Here is a 16,026-nt window from a genome sequence, read left to right on the forward strand (position 1 = left end):
TTTGTGATACTTTGTTTTTTCGTGTTGAAAAACTGACGTTTATAGCACGGCGCCATTTGCAATGTGAATTAAGAAATAATTTATTTATTAAAAACTATTTGTGCGGGTTTATATATCAAACACGGACCATATTTTTGTTCCGAAACTATACAAAGGATCAAAGTAATAGCAGATCAATTGCCCAAGGAAAAATAAAATGTTATTTTGTAAAAACAAGCAACAACCACCAACTTAATCCAATATCGCTTATAGAAAATTTGTTTTCTATAAAAAAATGTTGTATTTTTTATTTCTATAAAAAAATTTTACTAAAATTTTATTTCTATAGAAAATTTGTCAAAATTTTATTTCTATAGAAAATGTTGTCAAAATTTTATTTCTGTAGAAAATATTGTGAAAATTTTATTTCTGTAGAAAATTTTATTTCTATAGAAAATTTTGTTAAAATTTTTATTCTTATAGAAAATTTTGTCAAAAAAAAAATATTTTCATTTATCTACAGAAAATTTGTAAGCCGATATGAAAATAAACAAGAAAAAGTATTTAAAATTGAGGAGTTGACAAACAAAATTTTATTTTCTTTAAAATTCAGTCTAAAGGAGCTCTTGACAATAATCTTCGAATGGAATCGAATGTTGAAATTTAGTGAAAAGTACTTTTTCGCATAAAAAAATACTTTTTATGTACTTTCTTAAAAAGTGTACTTTCCATCCCTGTTGGTTGGTCACTCTCTGCCGTCAATAGTTATTTAACAATTCTTGCTTTCCTCATATATACGAAAAAATGCAGATTTTTAAAAAGTTTGTATCGATTTCTTTGAGAGGCCAACAAAGATCTATAAGCACCACATCTCCCTTAGAAGGCAAACGAAATTTCCGGAAATTTTTAGTGTACAACAAACGTGGTACTAGGGTTGTTAAAGATACTCAGCGATATAATCAAGAAAATCCTCCTGTGGCTGTCCACAAAAGAGGTGTTCGTGACACCGGTATGTTGGTAAAAGGGAAGTACATAGAGATCCCTGAGAAAATACCAGAGCTGATTGTCCCTAATCTCGATGGCTGCAAGTTGAAGCCTTACGTTTCTTATAAAGCTCCCGAAGTGATACAGTCTGAATTTACTAGCCTGGATCTCTTTAATGCTGTATACTCGAAAAAAATAATTGATGATTTTAAAGAGGGTAAACTAAAAGACGATTATTCACCGATAAATCCATCAGAAAATGAAGTTCTAGGTGCGGAGGAAGCTCTACTAAGGGCTAGAAAAACGGGTTCAGACATATTTTAACAATTTTAAATCAACGAACAATAAAATAGTCTAATCCAACGTATATACGATTTGTTTTCTTTACATATGTATAAATTGTCTAATAATCTAATTGTCTAATCAATAAAATTCAACGAAATTTTCAATTGGATCAATTATGGCAAATATATATTGAATATTAAAAATATTCAAGATTATGGTAGAACCAGTCTTCCATATTGTTTTATCTTAATTTGGATACATTTATAAAGTCTGAACTCCAGGTTTTCGATTAACTCCGACTGTGGTGGGCCTACCGGACTCTGAAAATTTCTTTTTTTATTTAACCTTTGCATATACAAAAAAAAAATAACGAAGTGAACCAAAAGTATATTGTTATATCTATAATAAAAAAGAATGTTTTGCTTATTTTAAAGAGTTCCATTTATTAATAGTGGAGTTCAACCCCAATTCCATAATTAGTGGTGTATACTCTCCGCAATATTGGTATAAATGTAATGCAATCATTTGAAATTCCCCTGAAAATGTATGACAGATTTCAACAGAAATGATCTATTCCAAATGGTAGTTACTTATAGTTCCATAACTTCCCCGCCTGCAGATTCTTTACCCTGAGCTTGTCGTTCTAATTTATCTTTAGCTGTATTTTCCAATTGTTCTTTTGTCAACAAGGATATACCCAATTGATCTTCCCTAGTAAATGGTTGGGCCATTCGTTTCAGCCAACGACGAGCTAACTGCATAGCCTCCTCCGTACTTAAATTGCAAAAGCTGTCAACTAGGTGTTCTTGTATCCATTTAGGTAGACGACTTCTTTTATCTTGCCGCGAAAAACGCTTATCCGCAAATATCATGATGCCGTAGTCGGTTTTACCTCTCAAAGCTCGACCCACACATTGTGCTGCGTGCCTCATAGCATCAAAAGTAAGAAAATCATTTTCACGTATCTGAAACTGGTCACGTAGGTAATCTAACCGTGCCTTGAGAATCCTAGACTGTGTAAAAACATACGGAATACCAAACATAAGAACAGCACGTCCATAGTGATGATCAAAATCTACGCCCTCCGAAACTTTTCCACGAGCTACGGCCAAAAGAACTGCACCACGGCCACAATCGCATGCCTACGAGAGAATAATGTAGATTAAATCTATAGATTGTGTGTTTTTGTGTCATACTTTAACATAATTCATTAAAGCATAGCTTGTCTCGGCGTTGTCTTGCGTCTCTATAAATAGAAGTTTATAACGCAACAATGTATCCACAATGCCTTGATCATACCAGGAAGCAACGACCGATTCCAAATAAAGATATGAAGTAAAGAAACAAACTATTCCGTCTGGTACAGTTTTTGCGGTTTCCACCAAAAGTTGACCATAATTTCGTATAACAGCGGTATCTTCGCGCGTTTCATACTTTGAAGATATGGCGACTTGATCGTTGCCCTTTGAAACGATCTGCAAATTTAGAGGGAATTGAAAAAATTCATTTGTATATTGGAATTAATATTAGTATTAATCTCTCAATTACAAACCATGGGCAAAAGACAAGGACGAGCTAGCGTCATTGTAAAAGAACTCATTACGACAGGATCGAAATTCAAAATTTTCGGGTACATATCCATAGGAGACAAAGTACCAGAAGTTATCACCACCGACTGAAATCTTTGAAAAACTGGAGCCATTGCTATCGAAGAATCTAGGCAACTGAAATGTAATATTGGATTTGCTACTGTTGGTGTTTTGTCATCAAAGGGCTCAATAATGATAGTAAATCCTTTAGTATACGTGCTAACCAATGTTGCGAAATGAGTAATCTGAAAATAGAATTTTCAGAGTTTGAATATTGTATCAGATTTAAGAAAAGCTCACCAATGTCAAAGCACCATATTCAGTCATGTCGGTAATTTCCAAAGTCCTCAACAAGCTTGAAAGGCGTTCAGCACAGAATCGTAAAGGTTTACGTTCTATACATATTTTTGAAGCAACATCTTTCAAAAATCCTGCAGGTGATTCTTGGATTACATGGTGTACTTTCAATCGTGTTTTAATATACTCGATAAAACGGCGCAGAAAACTTAGAAAGTGATCAGCGTTACGTATATTTCCGGGAACAACTTCTGCAAAATCAAATTAAGAGCGAACAATATAAATCAAACAAATACATTTTGTATGCTACCTTTTAAAATATCATTTGGTAGTATAGGATTTGCCAAAATCAGGTCCGTATCTCTTTGGACGCTTGCATCTTTTAATCCCTGCACCATTCTATGATACTCCTCATTCAACCGATTTGTGTCTTCGTCGCGTATTCTACAAAATACTACAAATATTAATGCTTAAAGTAAAATACTGCATGAAACTTACTCCTGCACCAACTTCTGTAAATTATTCAAAGCATTGGTACTACGTTCCACAGTTCGTCTATTTATTTTAACGCTCATAGAATCTATGCATACGTTATCGATGTTATGTGCTTCGTCAAAAACAATACAGCTTTCACGGCACATCTCCTTCGAGACCACTTCGGCAATTTTGGGATCCAACAGATAATGATAGCTGTAGACCACAATGTGTGCTTGACCAATCTTACAAGAACAGCATATTCAATTACCAATAACACAGAATATTGCAAAGCACTTACAGCATATCTTGCAAGAAAATAAGGGCACCAGTTGCGCATACGTCCATACTCCTTCAGGTCATCTATACTGTAAACTCCAACTGGCAATGAAGATTCTTTTCCTTCTAAAGAAAACCCCTCAAAGTATTGGCCTAGAAAATAAACTTTCAGTACAACTATAAAGTCTAAAATTTATTTGAACTTGCAAATTTCAGTTTCGGGATCATGTTCATGACGTTCTCGCACATAGCTTGCTGTCAATCCGTAACATTTTCCATCCACTGACTTTCCTTCCCTCTCTTTGCTGACATCAGGGTGTATACACATGTTTTTGCGAGAACTAAGGACTAATCCTAGTAGAGCTGGAGGTTCAGGAGCGTTCTTCTCGTAATAAGCTATCAAATTTTGCAATTCTGCTATGACTTTTTCTATCTCCGGAACGGTACGAGAGCAGTATATTAATTTACGCACAGACTCGGGATGTTCAATCATGTAAGCCACAATCAAAGACAACAATGTTGCTGTTTTGCCCGTTCCTGAAGGCATTTCCAACAGACAATGGCCTTTGGCATCAAGTGAGCGCTTTAATTCAACCATATAAGCATATTGTTCCGGATAGATGTACTCATAGGGGAAGTACACCAGCAAGCCATCAACACTTATTTTCATTTTGGACCCAGAAACGAAATGTTATGTTATTAATGAATGTAATTGTGTACATTTGGCTCGTATTATGGTTTATGGTGATGCCACAGTATTTATTATCATCTAATGGACCGCTCACACGCACATGTTTTGTTGAGCATAGTTGAGCATAGATGACACAGGCATTTGAAAGGTGCTAACATTCATAGCGCTTTCAAACATTTTTTTTTTAAATTGTGAAATTATTGAAAAAAAATCTATTCTCAACTAGAAGAAAACATAGTGTGTATGGACACCCTATGCTCGAAGTATATTTTATATATATATACTTGAAATTGCCTGTTCTTTCATAACATCTAACCCCCTTTTTAAATATAATTCTTTGCCCAGATAGTTTTCTATATGAGGAGAGTACTATGTTCTGTTTTTCTATCAAAACGCTATTATATTTTTATAAAATTATGGGCGGGAAGGATTCGAATATTGATTCTCTATCATTACATCTTTCTAAATTCATTGATTCAAAAAATTAGATTCATATTTTCAAAGATTACATTGGGCATTATTTTGAATGCAAACAATTAGTAAAGCCACTCGAAATTTCTTCGAGATTGGGTTCAACCTTAACATAAATTGGAATTGCATTTAAAATCAAAGAAAATTTACACTTCAAATTTGGGTTGTAAGAGCTATAAGTTCAATGCTTGGTTAACGCTGTAACTTTGGCAACCCTACAAGAAAAAATGGCGCCGCAATTAGTACCACAAAAATTCTCCCATAAGAAAATCTGACGCGTTCTACATACAAGTTTATACAATAAAGTTTAAGCTTTATTTTTATGCCGTGAGAGATGAAGGCATCAAAAAGCGATATCACGTTGGAATTAGAATGTTGGGTGGAAGACTTATCACCGGCGCAACTAGCGGCTTACGAAAAAGTAGCCAACGAGCACAATGCTATTAAAAATGCTCTTAAAAACGCCCTGAGCGCAAACGAAGGCAAAGAACTTTTCAATGGTCAGGTATTCCAAGCCTATTCGTTTAAGGGGAAAGTGTTGCAGGAATTAAAGGAGGCTACGGTGCCGAAGAAACCTCCCAAAGCTGAAACCACTCCCAGTGTTGCAGGCAATGAAAAAACGTATACTCGTTCTGGGCGAAAGAGACCACCAAATTTTGTGTACTTGGAGTCGTCAGATGAGGAAGACGACGACGTTCCTTTAGCTAAAAGAATTGCTAACGCGAATGCTAAACAAGTCAAGGGTGGGTCTGATTCTTCTACACCTGCAAAGGTTGGAAAGAAAGGAAGTACAGCTCCCCTTGCCTCCACCGATGCCAAGAAAGATGATGTAGCTACACCAGGAAAAGTTGGTAAAATTGGAAAGGACGGTAAGGCAAAAGCTGTAAAAACCGAGAGTGAATCACCTACGGCTCCAAGTATTCGCCCATCGGAAGATTCCGCGGTAGGTGGTTTGATTGTTGGAACTGATAATAAGGATGGCAAAGGTTCAAAGGAAAACAAGGAGGGCAAACTTCAAGGTAAGACGTTCCCTTCATTGGTGGTATTGGCAAAACCCTGGCTGAAAGTCAAGGATATGTCTGCAACTCGTAATAAATTGGATTCCAAGGTTAAGTTGGTTCTGATGTTAACGCCAAATAAATTCACTGAGTGGTTGATCCAGGAAGGCCTACTCAAAGCTGAGCAAAAATGCGCGAACCATAAAACAAACGATTTGAAATTGGGTAAGTTTTTCGACTTTTGAGGTTCCTAAGGTATATGTCACGTCTTCAATTACGTACAGGTGTTTATTCTGACGCCTCAAAGTTTCCCTACACTGGAGGTTATGTTTGGATAAGCGAATGTTGTCCCACCCGTTTTGTATCAGTTTTCCATGGATCAATTTTTGAAGGTGCACCACATCCACCATCATGTATACTGAAACTTGTCTACCATTGGGCATGCCAGACTAACATTCAAAATGTTGTGCAGTGGGTCAAAGTAGACAATGTATATATAAAGGGAGTTTACACCTGGCTTCGTGCTATATGCACTTTGGCTGTCCATCAAAAATGCAAAAAATTGGGTGGTCCCGAAAAATTCGTTGAGGTTGGTGTGATTTCATTTGGTACAACATCGCAGGACGGTCAGCAAAGACAATTGAAAGTGGAAGTATTGGGCGTTCTGGATTATGCTGAAAAAACTATAAGATTGAGGGCTGTTGAGCCTCTCTCAGACTCCGATCGGAATTACAAAAAACGTTTTCAAGTTATTTTGGAACCACTGCAGCGTTGGGTTCACAAAGATAGCACTATATGCATTGACTTGACTGTAGACAAAATGACTTTGTATTCCATGGGATTCAAAAATGTTGTGCAAGCAGCAGCCACGGATAGTTCAGCAAAACATACGAATTCAGCTGTCATGGATTATTTGAGGCGTATAGTTCCACGAATGTTCCAGAATACGTTGTCATTGTTATCACGGCAAATGATTCAACAATTTCTGGATGAGTTAGTATGGCGTGAGCAATTTGGTACATATGCTTTGCAAGCATTCAACAACATTACTGCCCATATTGCCGAGCAAACTCGTATAAATTGCAACGAATCTTTGACACAGCGCTTGTATCACGTAAGAAAAGCAAATGAAAAAAATTACCATCACTTTTCTAACAATCTTCTCTACATTTAGGTAGCCACAAATCCTTTTAAGGATTGGAGTGTGTTGCCTGCGAATGCAAAGGAAATACCAGCAAACACTACACCGAAAAGATTGAAAAAACGTTAGTAAACATCTAATTTTAATAGAACATCTATGATACTTATCGAACTTTAAGTTTTATTTAATGATTAAGATCGGAACGATTTCTTAAGTGTCTATGTTTCTTACTAAGTTCGTATTATGTACGGGCGGAAGATACTAAATTTAAAGTCGTATATAAGTCCAGTATATGCATTTAGATCCAGAATTCTCTATTCTAACTACATGGTACAAATTTCATTGCTTTCGTACTTACTAATTACAATGATTTTTTTTTAATTTAAACATTTCTAAGTGTCTCTGTTTCTAGCTCTTTATTTGCTTGCTTGACAGTCAGTTTAAATTGAACTGTCACTACCTATTATATACTTGTTAAAACATAGACTTTTATTAATTATTTTCTTATTTGTCATGGATTTTGTTAAACAAAAAGCATATTGTTTGTTTTGTTTGTATTTTCTGAATAAATTTATAATTTAAACAAAATCGACTTTCTTTCATTGAACCATTGCAAAAATGTACTCTAAATGAATGCAAATTATATTTTACCTACAATTATGCTTTTTGTTCTAACATACATTTGATCGGAGGCAAGTTACATGGAAAGAAAACGATTTATTGCGGTCTATTTTTTAGCGATCAACGAAGCGGACTATGTTAACGAGAAAGTGAATGTGAAGAATATTAAGAAGGAAAAGGATGATGATGTCACCCCCGCAACTAGTGCAAAAAAAGGGCCTAAAACGTATGAACATAAAAAAATTAGTAGCGCTAAAAACGCGGCGCCCCTAAAGAGTTCTTCTAAAGTGCTTTCCGGAAACATTTCTACGAAAAAAGAAATTACAAATACGGAATCCAAAAAAATTCCGGTTGATGGAAAGCCCTTAAAAAAAGGAAAGGAAAAGGACGATGATGAACTTAGAGGTCTAGAGGAAATGTACTATGGTGTTCAAAGTGGAAGTGAACGGTGTTACGAGGAATTTCCGCTAAAACCAATAACTAAGTATGAAGAAGGTACCATGGGGCTTGCAAGTCACGTGGAATGCCCGATTTGCGATACGGCAACTACCTTCGATTCCAATGAAACACTACAGACACACTTGGTTTCCCATATCAACATTGATGGCAAAAACCACACATTGCAATGTCTATTTTGCTTGGAGAAAACTGACTCAGAATCTTCATTGACAAAGCACAACAGCATTATGCATCCCGAAGAAACGAAGAGTTCAACTTCGGCTTCGTACCGTTGCTTGATATGCCAGCAACGGTTTAATTCCCTAAACTTCCTAACTTCTCATTTGCAGAATAAGCACTCCATGCTGGAGCTGCCGTATTATTGCCAGGCATGCGGTTATAGAACATCGTCGCATCGTGATGCTGTACGTCACTACTATGATGACCATAAGCATCACAATTTCCTTCAGTGTCCCCACTGTTTGGATGTAAGATTACCCTATTCGGAAGTAAAGAAAATATGCATTTTACATGATTTTTCCTCTTTAGATTTATCGTTTCGCTTACAAGGGCCAAGTTAATCAGAGCAATATAGAAAATTACTATATGCATTTGCGGCAACACATGGGAAAAAAGGATCCCAATCTTAAATGCACAAAATGTACTCTGTCTTTCCTAGATAAAGGTATTTGTGATTGTGAAATATTGGTTTTGATATTGTTTTAATTCTATGTAACGTTTTGCATTATGTATTCCAAGGTGCTTTGAAACAGCATGTTTCCAATCACCACAATAGCTTGTGGAAGAATGCGACAAATGTGCGCAAACTGTTAAAGAATTCAATGCTTATACAACCCCCTAAGGTAAGGCCATACAATATTCAAATATACTTTTTTCAATATTTGTATATTTCCAGGTTCGTAGCCACCACAGGGAACCCCTACCCTTTACTGTACAATCCAAGTTGGGAGAATTCTTCGCTTTTATTGATGGCTCTATATGTGCAGAGTGCAATATGGAAATCTTAAATGAACAACATTTCACGTGAGTTGCAGAGATAACATTTAAAAGCATCTGTATATACTTAATATGACATTTGTCTTCTAGGGGAAATCTGAAGTGCAATAAATGCAATTTTAAAACATCGTGCGAACGTGCAATGTTCCAACATACGAGTGACTGTAATGGTCCTAGTGGAACCAAAGACGTCATGGAAATGCCTTTGCCCAATGAAATGCACTGTATTTGTGGATTTTCAACTGCCAATGGAAACAATATGGCTTATCATTTGGCCACTTGTGGCCAGAAATCGGCATATCCAACATTACAAATGGCACAAGAAAATACGGTGAAACGCAATATGCTTGATATGCTTGGTCTTGTGAAGCGTGATGGAGAAACGGGTGGAGACATAGGTGATCAAAATACTAACATATCTGGGGCTATGGGTAGCCATGATGTGTCCGAAGACCAACAAGTAGTAGACGACAACCAAGCGAGTGAAGATAATTTGCCGCAGTCAGATGATGTTATGGATACCCAGTCATCTTCCATTGCTCCGGATCAGACACCAATACCATTTGGACAGATGGATGCTACTCCAGTGGATCAACAACAACAGGCAAATCAACATTATGGACATATTGTTGATAGTACCAGTCACCTTCAGACGTCTCAGCAATATTTGGGCTTTTCACAAAACGAAGTGGCTCCGCATGCCTTAAATGCCGCTGATATAGATATGCCTCTCATTGGTGAATTAGCTGAACCGAGTCCACTACCAACGCCGCAATTTTTGGGGGAAGTTCACACTCCCATGTTCGACCCTGCTCAACATGCTGAACAACAACATTACCAAATGATTCAACAACATATGCACCAGCAACAATGAAAATGACAAAAACCCAGGGACCGCCCGATACCACCCTGGCAATACTATTGAAACCCGTAAGCCGAACTGCAACAAGTCAGAATTTCCGTACTGGCAGATTTAAATCCGCGAAAAATTTCTTTTGATTTAAAGTCTATGCATAACGGTCACAATGTCGTACATATTTGTGTACACATTTTAAGTTTTGTTTTTATGCAGACGCCAATCACAATTATTTGGAAGGAAACTAAGATTTAAAATTTTTATTGTATCGTAAACATAAAAACATTGGGTAATTTTTAACATGTTGTATGCTAGAATCGTAGAGAAATAGTCTCCCACAAAACAACACATTATCATCAAAAACGAAAATTTTAAACAGAAATAATACAAATAAATATTCTATATATGTAATACCCTCAAAAGTACACTAAAAGAATTTTGGACATAAAAAATATGGGAATAATTTTAAATAAAAATAAAAAATCATATTGATTTTTTACTTTTGAGTCTTTTGTCGCAGTTTTGAAGTAAGTATTGCTGATAATACTAACGCAGTATCCAATTCCTGTTGAGTTCCTTTTTCACTATCTAAGTTGATTTCAGAAGCACGGTTGTGAAATCTAGACAATACTCTAGGACGGTAATCTGCAATATATTACAATAAAATGTTGTAAAAACGGATATAATTATGAATGTTTTCCCACGGCATACCTACGCTGCTGGCCAACGGATTTCCCGTCAATCTCAATGTCTCCAATAGCGGAAGACATGCAACGTAATCTACTTCCTCCAAGTCGTCTATTTGATTGCAGCTCAAATCTAAATTTACGAGGGAGAGTAGTTTCCGTAAGCCTTTAATAGATTTTAATTTATTCTGGCCCAAATTCAATGTTACCAAATTGCCCAATTCCAGGTGCCAATCTGTAATGCGCTTTACAGACTATCAGTTATTCCGGACGGAATGTCGGTGTTTGTAAAGAATCTTACAGTGTGCCGGATCGATACGACTTGTCGGCGATGACTAAATAATCGGTAAATGTGTTATCGATCCCATAAACATGCAGCAGTATCGATTACTCCTTCGGACTTAACATATAGTGCGCACAATATATGGGATATGTTCGACACGAGCACTGTCGTCCGGAATAACTGATAGTCTGTAAAGCGCATAACGTCGTTTATCAAATTTATTGATAAATTTAATGTTTGTAAATGTGGTAATTCCGCTAAATTCTTAATATTTCTTAGTCGATTTTGTTGTAAATTTAGGATTTTTATTTGGGGTGTCGTTCGTATCGATTCATCGATTTGTGTCAGTAGATTGCTAGTAAAGTCTAGCTCCACGATGTTTCGCCAGATTCTGTTAGCCGCCATCATTGCCGTCTTCTCTAGACATGAAGGCCCGTTTATTTTTATATCTTCGGATGTAGGAATGTCAACTGATGTGTTCTTGTGAATATTGTCGCACATAAGAACCTGATTTATGGAAGTTATCGTAGTATTGTGTACACATATTTTTTTAAGAGTTGGCTTCAGCAACCCAATGTCGATTATATTCTCTGAAGGCAATGCGTATATTTTTAAGCAATGTAAATTTCGAAACGCGTTCAGGTTAAATTTGAGATTTTTTGGAATTATGTTACTACGCCCTATCGGAACATCGACTGCGTTGTAATCGCTTCCAAGTGAAACATCTTCAATTGGGGTAATTTGTATAGCCTCCAGTTGAGTGCAAAAATCTAGAACGTGCGAGAAATCATATTTCCCTCTGCTACTTTCTGGCGGACATGGTAAGTCTAATCGTTCACTTATCGCATATACCTAATAAGGATGACACATTTTAAAGTTACATCTTTAAACAAAGAAATTTTTTTACCTCTAAAGCAGATAAATTATACTCCTTACGAATCCTTAACAATTCTTCACCGTTCTCACTAAAATGCTTTGAAAGATCTTGTAACAGATATACGATATCATATTTATTAAATTCCAAAAAGTCAGCCAGGGATTTAGGTAGTTGTGCACGAAAGAAAACCACAACTTCTTTCAGGTACTGTTCCAGTTGCTTCTTGCGTTCTTCAACAAACTTGGGATTTTTATTTCCTACAATCTGAGACACGCCATTACAGTAAAATTTGCAAAGAGATGCCTTATTTATGTTAAAACTTGTTACCTTTTTGGGGGGTAATAACTTCTTGGATATACCCGTGTCCTCAATCAGCTTCTCATTTAAGTTATTAAAATCCTTATACCGTCTCCCAACAAACCATTCCACTCTTCCAACTCTGACATTTATATCATAATAAGTAATAGACGACAACTCGAACCATTTAGGTATAGTGATTTCACAATTGGTCACATTACGAGAATAGCACGACATTTTAGATTCTAATTCTTACTAATAAAGGTTATTAAATCTAGTATTGCACACATTTGATAACTTAAACACTAATTTTCCTTTCTTCAATTGTTTTTCTTTCTTCTTCTTCTTCAAAGATATGATAGTATAGGCTATGTTAATTTCATTTATGTTCCGTCTCCAATATGTGCCCAATAAACACAGAGGGAGCGTTTTTCAATACATTCACACACCTTCAATACATTTTCAAGTTGTTTGCGAATTACTTTCAAATATTCAAAATGTTGACGAAAACAAAAATCTCTTAAAAAGAAGATTTGAATTCCAAATTCTTGGAAACATTAAGAAGCTGGCCGATGAAACAAATTTGTTCTAACACGAAGTCCAGCTTGTTCCTTGATAGATTTTTTTTTTAAATTGCACGCATATTAATTAATTTTAGTACAATGACAACAATATTCTGGAGGAAATCGAATTATCTATTTATTTGTTGACATGTTTAATAAGATATTTTTATTTATTGGTATTGTAGAGTATGTCGCCTCATCAAAAATTGTTTGATAAATTATTGAGTAGCTATGCATTTCAATTTGAGGATTACTGTTGAGAAATTGTTACTTGTATGGTAATTACTGTTTTTGTTGACAACGTGATGTTCTCAACTTGATTATTACTCTGAGCCTTTAAACATATGTTTGAAAAATTATTGAATTTTAGCATTTTTCAAACGTTTGTTTTTATTGGGTGGTATCGGTAGTTTAGTGGCAAAACTAGGCAAGAGCAAACACCATCGCGTCTATATTTAAGTAATACCAAGAAGAAGCAACAATTAAGGGCAAACAAATCATCTGTTAGTTTGTTTACGCGTATATTTAACTGAAAAAGAATTAAATGTGTAAGAAAATAATGGTTGTGAAAAGATAAACGCCAGATTTGTAATAAGTTCATGAAAGATGGCGTTTCTGGAAGACACAACTATAGTATTTGTGTCCCAGGTTAGTTTGGCTATAATATGGGATAGGTTAAGATGCCGATAATTTACATATATTCATTTTAGGTTCTATTTTTTGCTGGTGGATGGATATTCTTTGTTAAACAGCTCTTTAAAAATTATGAGATTCGTCATATATCGGTTCAGCTTATATTTTCGGTGACCTTTTCCCTCTCACTGACTATGTTCGAACTGATTATTTTTGAAATTCTGGGTGTTTTGGATGCAAGCTCTAGATATTTTCATTGGCGCTTGGGATTAACTTCACTATTACTCATGGTTATAGCTGTCATTCCACTTTACATTTTATATTCCGTCATTCATAGCATATCATTCGGTAAGTCCAACATATAGATCTCTCATAGTGACTATAGAAGACGTTTGGTGATATCTCTTGGTATGTGGACCACAATGTCTTTATTATTCGTAACATATTTAAGTTAAGCAGACTGTTAAAATGTTTGTGCGGATAATTATGACTTCATATACTGATTTTTTTAATTTTCAGTTTCTGTGAAATGGGTTCGAATTATTACCACCACCTGTTGGTTTATGTTTCTTTATGGTCTCTGGCGGATTGGTGAGCCCTTTCCACTACTCAGTGTATCGAATGGAATTCTAACTATTGAACAAGGAGTTTCACGCATTGGTGTTATAGGCGTAACAGTCATGGCGATCCTATCGGGATTTGGAGCGGTTAATTGTCCCTACCAAAGTATGACGTACTTTATTAGGTCAGTAATTATATCTTGTAACGCACCACCCGTTTTCATATGAATGTCCATCTTATTCGCTAGGCCAGTATCACAGAGCGACATCCTAAATTTGGAACGAAGGCTACTTCTGACGGTTGATATGATAACAGGGAAAAAGAAACGGATAGCCTTGGAGATGCATCGAAGAAATAAATCGAATCAGACACGTCCTCGGATATGGAACATAATAAGTTCGGCTGTGAATAGAGTCGACGCTGGAGGAGAAAGTATGTGTAAAATAACCACGCATGTTCCGGATTACGAATTCACAAACCATAAATACAATAATTAAAAAATATGGTGAAATCCCTCAAACACAGACATTCAAATTAACTTTTCATAAGTGCGAAAATTTAAGCGATGTCATTTCACTGAATATAAAATTTGTTTTAGTTATGTTTTGTGAATTCGTTAACAGAACAGTGAACAGTATTATAAAGTTATAGATAACCGGCATTTTTCTAACGGTAGATGTTAATCAACTAAGGATGGAAGTATATGGATTGGAGGAACTACAACGGCAACTTTTCTTAGAAGTCAATTATTTAAAAAACATGCAGGAGCGTCAAAAATGGTCCCAAACTCTGCAGGGGAAATACTTTAACGTAATTGGTCACTTTTTCAGTATTTATTGTGTATATAAAATATTCATGGTAAATTAAATTAGATTATTTTATAAAATATAAAACGACAACTTAATTCATTTTGAATTTCAGTGCTGTGTCAATATCATATTCGATCGAGTTGGACGCAAAGACCCCGTTACAAGGGGCCTTGAAATAGCCGTTCATTGGTGTGGTTTCGATATAGATTTGGCATTTTGGAATCAACACATTTCCTTCTTGTTGGTAGGATGTATCGTTGTCACCTCTATACGAGGTTTGTTGTTAACTTTAACAAAGGTACCCTAATACATATTTTAGCCTTCCATATATGCAGCTTCAACAAAACTGGTTCTCTTTTTCAGTTCTTCTATCGCATTTCATCCAGTAAATCGTCCAACATAATTGTTTTAATACTGGCACAAATTATGGGAATGTATTTCTGTTCCTCGGTACTGTTGATGCGTATGAATATGCCAGCCGAGTATCGTGTAATAATTACTGAAGTACTAGGCAATTTGCATTTTAACTTTTATCACCGCTGGTTTGATGTCATTTTTTTGGTAAGCGCCCTATCAACTATTGTAGTTTTGTATTTATCCCAGAAACCCTGGAATTACGGTGACTCAACCTTGGAATAAAATACCGAAAGACTGTAAGAAAGTGGTCTGTAAATACAGAATTTACTTACATGATTTGACGGCTCGTACCATTGCAAAACAAGCAACCAGGCTCCTTCCTTGTCTTTTTTAAATTGATTGTACTGAAATGTTTATGCACAATATTTATATTCATATTATATTGTTTTGTTTATTATAAAAACATAAAAATGAAATTAAATATAATTATTATAATATTTATTAATAACGAAATAACATATTTCAATAATTTAACGACTTTAGTGGCTTATGTTAGAACTTATTTTTGTAGTTTTATTTGACTAACAGATGGTCATGGTATGTACACCGTATCTACGTATTGGGGATGTGAGTCCCATGGTCGAAAGAGGTGGCAAAAACAGTTGGCTACATTTGTCCTGATGTATTTTGGTGGATATGCATGTTTAGAAGAATTATTAATGCAATGAGGCTCCCACGATAATCGGCTCCGATGAAGCCGGAGCGTAGTCAACATGAACTTAGATTTATCACATCAGCTTCTCCAAGCTGCTACAACAACAACATTAAGGTAATTAAGAA

At 35.6% G+C, this 16,026-nt stretch overlaps 5 protein-coding genes across 5 annotated transcripts; 3 read left to right on the plus strand and 2 right to left on the minus strand.

Annotated features, from left to right (window-relative positions):
• Positions 1-711: 711 nt before the first annotated feature.
• mRpL41 (mitochondrial ribosomal protein L41) lies at positions 712-1,330 on the plus strand. Its single transcript, XM_075313660.1, has one exon. The coding sequence runs from the start codon at positions 784-786 to the stop codon at positions 1,285-1,287; it is 504 nt and encodes a 167-aa protein (XP_075169775.1). The 5' UTR covers positions 712-783; the 3' UTR covers positions 1,288-1,330.
• A 335-nt stretch (positions 1,331-1,665) lies between these two features.
• On the minus strand, positions 1,666-4,622 carry Xpd (general transcription and DNA repair factor IIH helicase subunit Xpd). The gene is made up of 8 exons (XM_075313658.1): positions 4,095-4,622; positions 3,910-4,040; positions 3,633-3,853; positions 3,445-3,578; positions 3,138-3,385; positions 2,801-3,082; positions 2,445-2,723; positions 1,666-2,390 (listed from the first exon to the last, which is right to left on the minus strand). Exons 1-8 carry the CDS (start codon positions 4,555-4,557, stop codon positions 1,839-1,841), a joined length of 2,310 nt encoding a protein of 769 aa, XP_075169773.1. The 5' UTR covers positions 4,558-4,622; the 3' UTR covers positions 1,666-1,838.
• A 658-nt stretch (positions 4,623-5,280) lies between these two features.
• row (zinc finger domain-containing protein relative of woc) lies at positions 5,281-10,606 on the plus strand. The gene is made up of 8 exons (XM_075313657.1): positions 5,281-6,272; positions 6,332-7,161; positions 7,222-7,312; positions 7,927-8,735; positions 8,797-8,932; positions 9,007-9,110; positions 9,164-9,291; positions 9,355-10,606. Exons 1-8 carry the CDS (start codon positions 5,384-5,386, stop codon positions 10,136-10,138), a joined length of 3,771 nt encoding a protein of 1,256 aa, XP_075169772.1. The 5' UTR covers positions 5,281-5,383; the 3' UTR covers positions 10,139-10,606.
• On the minus strand, positions 10,366-12,644 carry LOC142241831 (nischarin). The gene is made up of 5 exons (XM_075313659.1): positions 12,294-12,644; positions 11,997-12,230; positions 11,290-11,941; positions 10,832-11,044; positions 10,366-10,765 (listed from the first exon to the last, which is right to left on the minus strand). The coding sequence occupies exons 1-5, from the start codon at positions 12,498-12,500 to the stop codon at positions 10,617-10,619; spliced, it is 1,455 nt and encodes a 484-aa protein (XP_075169774.1). The 5' UTR covers positions 12,501-12,644; the 3' UTR covers positions 10,366-10,616.
• A 655-nt stretch (positions 12,645-13,299) lies between these two features.
• GPHR (Golgi pH regulator) lies at positions 13,300-15,748 on the plus strand. The gene is made up of 7 exons (XM_075313222.1): positions 13,300-13,474; positions 13,537-13,807; positions 13,979-14,204; positions 14,268-14,452; positions 14,697-14,878; positions 14,942-15,127; positions 15,193-15,748. Exons 1-7 carry the CDS (start codon positions 13,433-13,435, stop codon positions 15,466-15,468), a joined length of 1,368 nt encoding a protein of 455 aa, XP_075169337.1. The 5' UTR covers positions 13,300-13,432; the 3' UTR covers positions 15,469-15,748.
• Positions 15,749-16,026: the final 278 nt, after the last annotated feature.

This window comes from Haematobia irritans, chromosome 5 (assembly GCF_050003625.1).
Source record: "Haematobia irritans isolate KBUSLIRL chromosome 5, ASM5000362v1, whole genome shotgun sequence".
NCBI lineage: Eukaryota > Metazoa > Arthropoda > Insecta > Diptera > Muscidae > Haematobia > Haematobia irritans.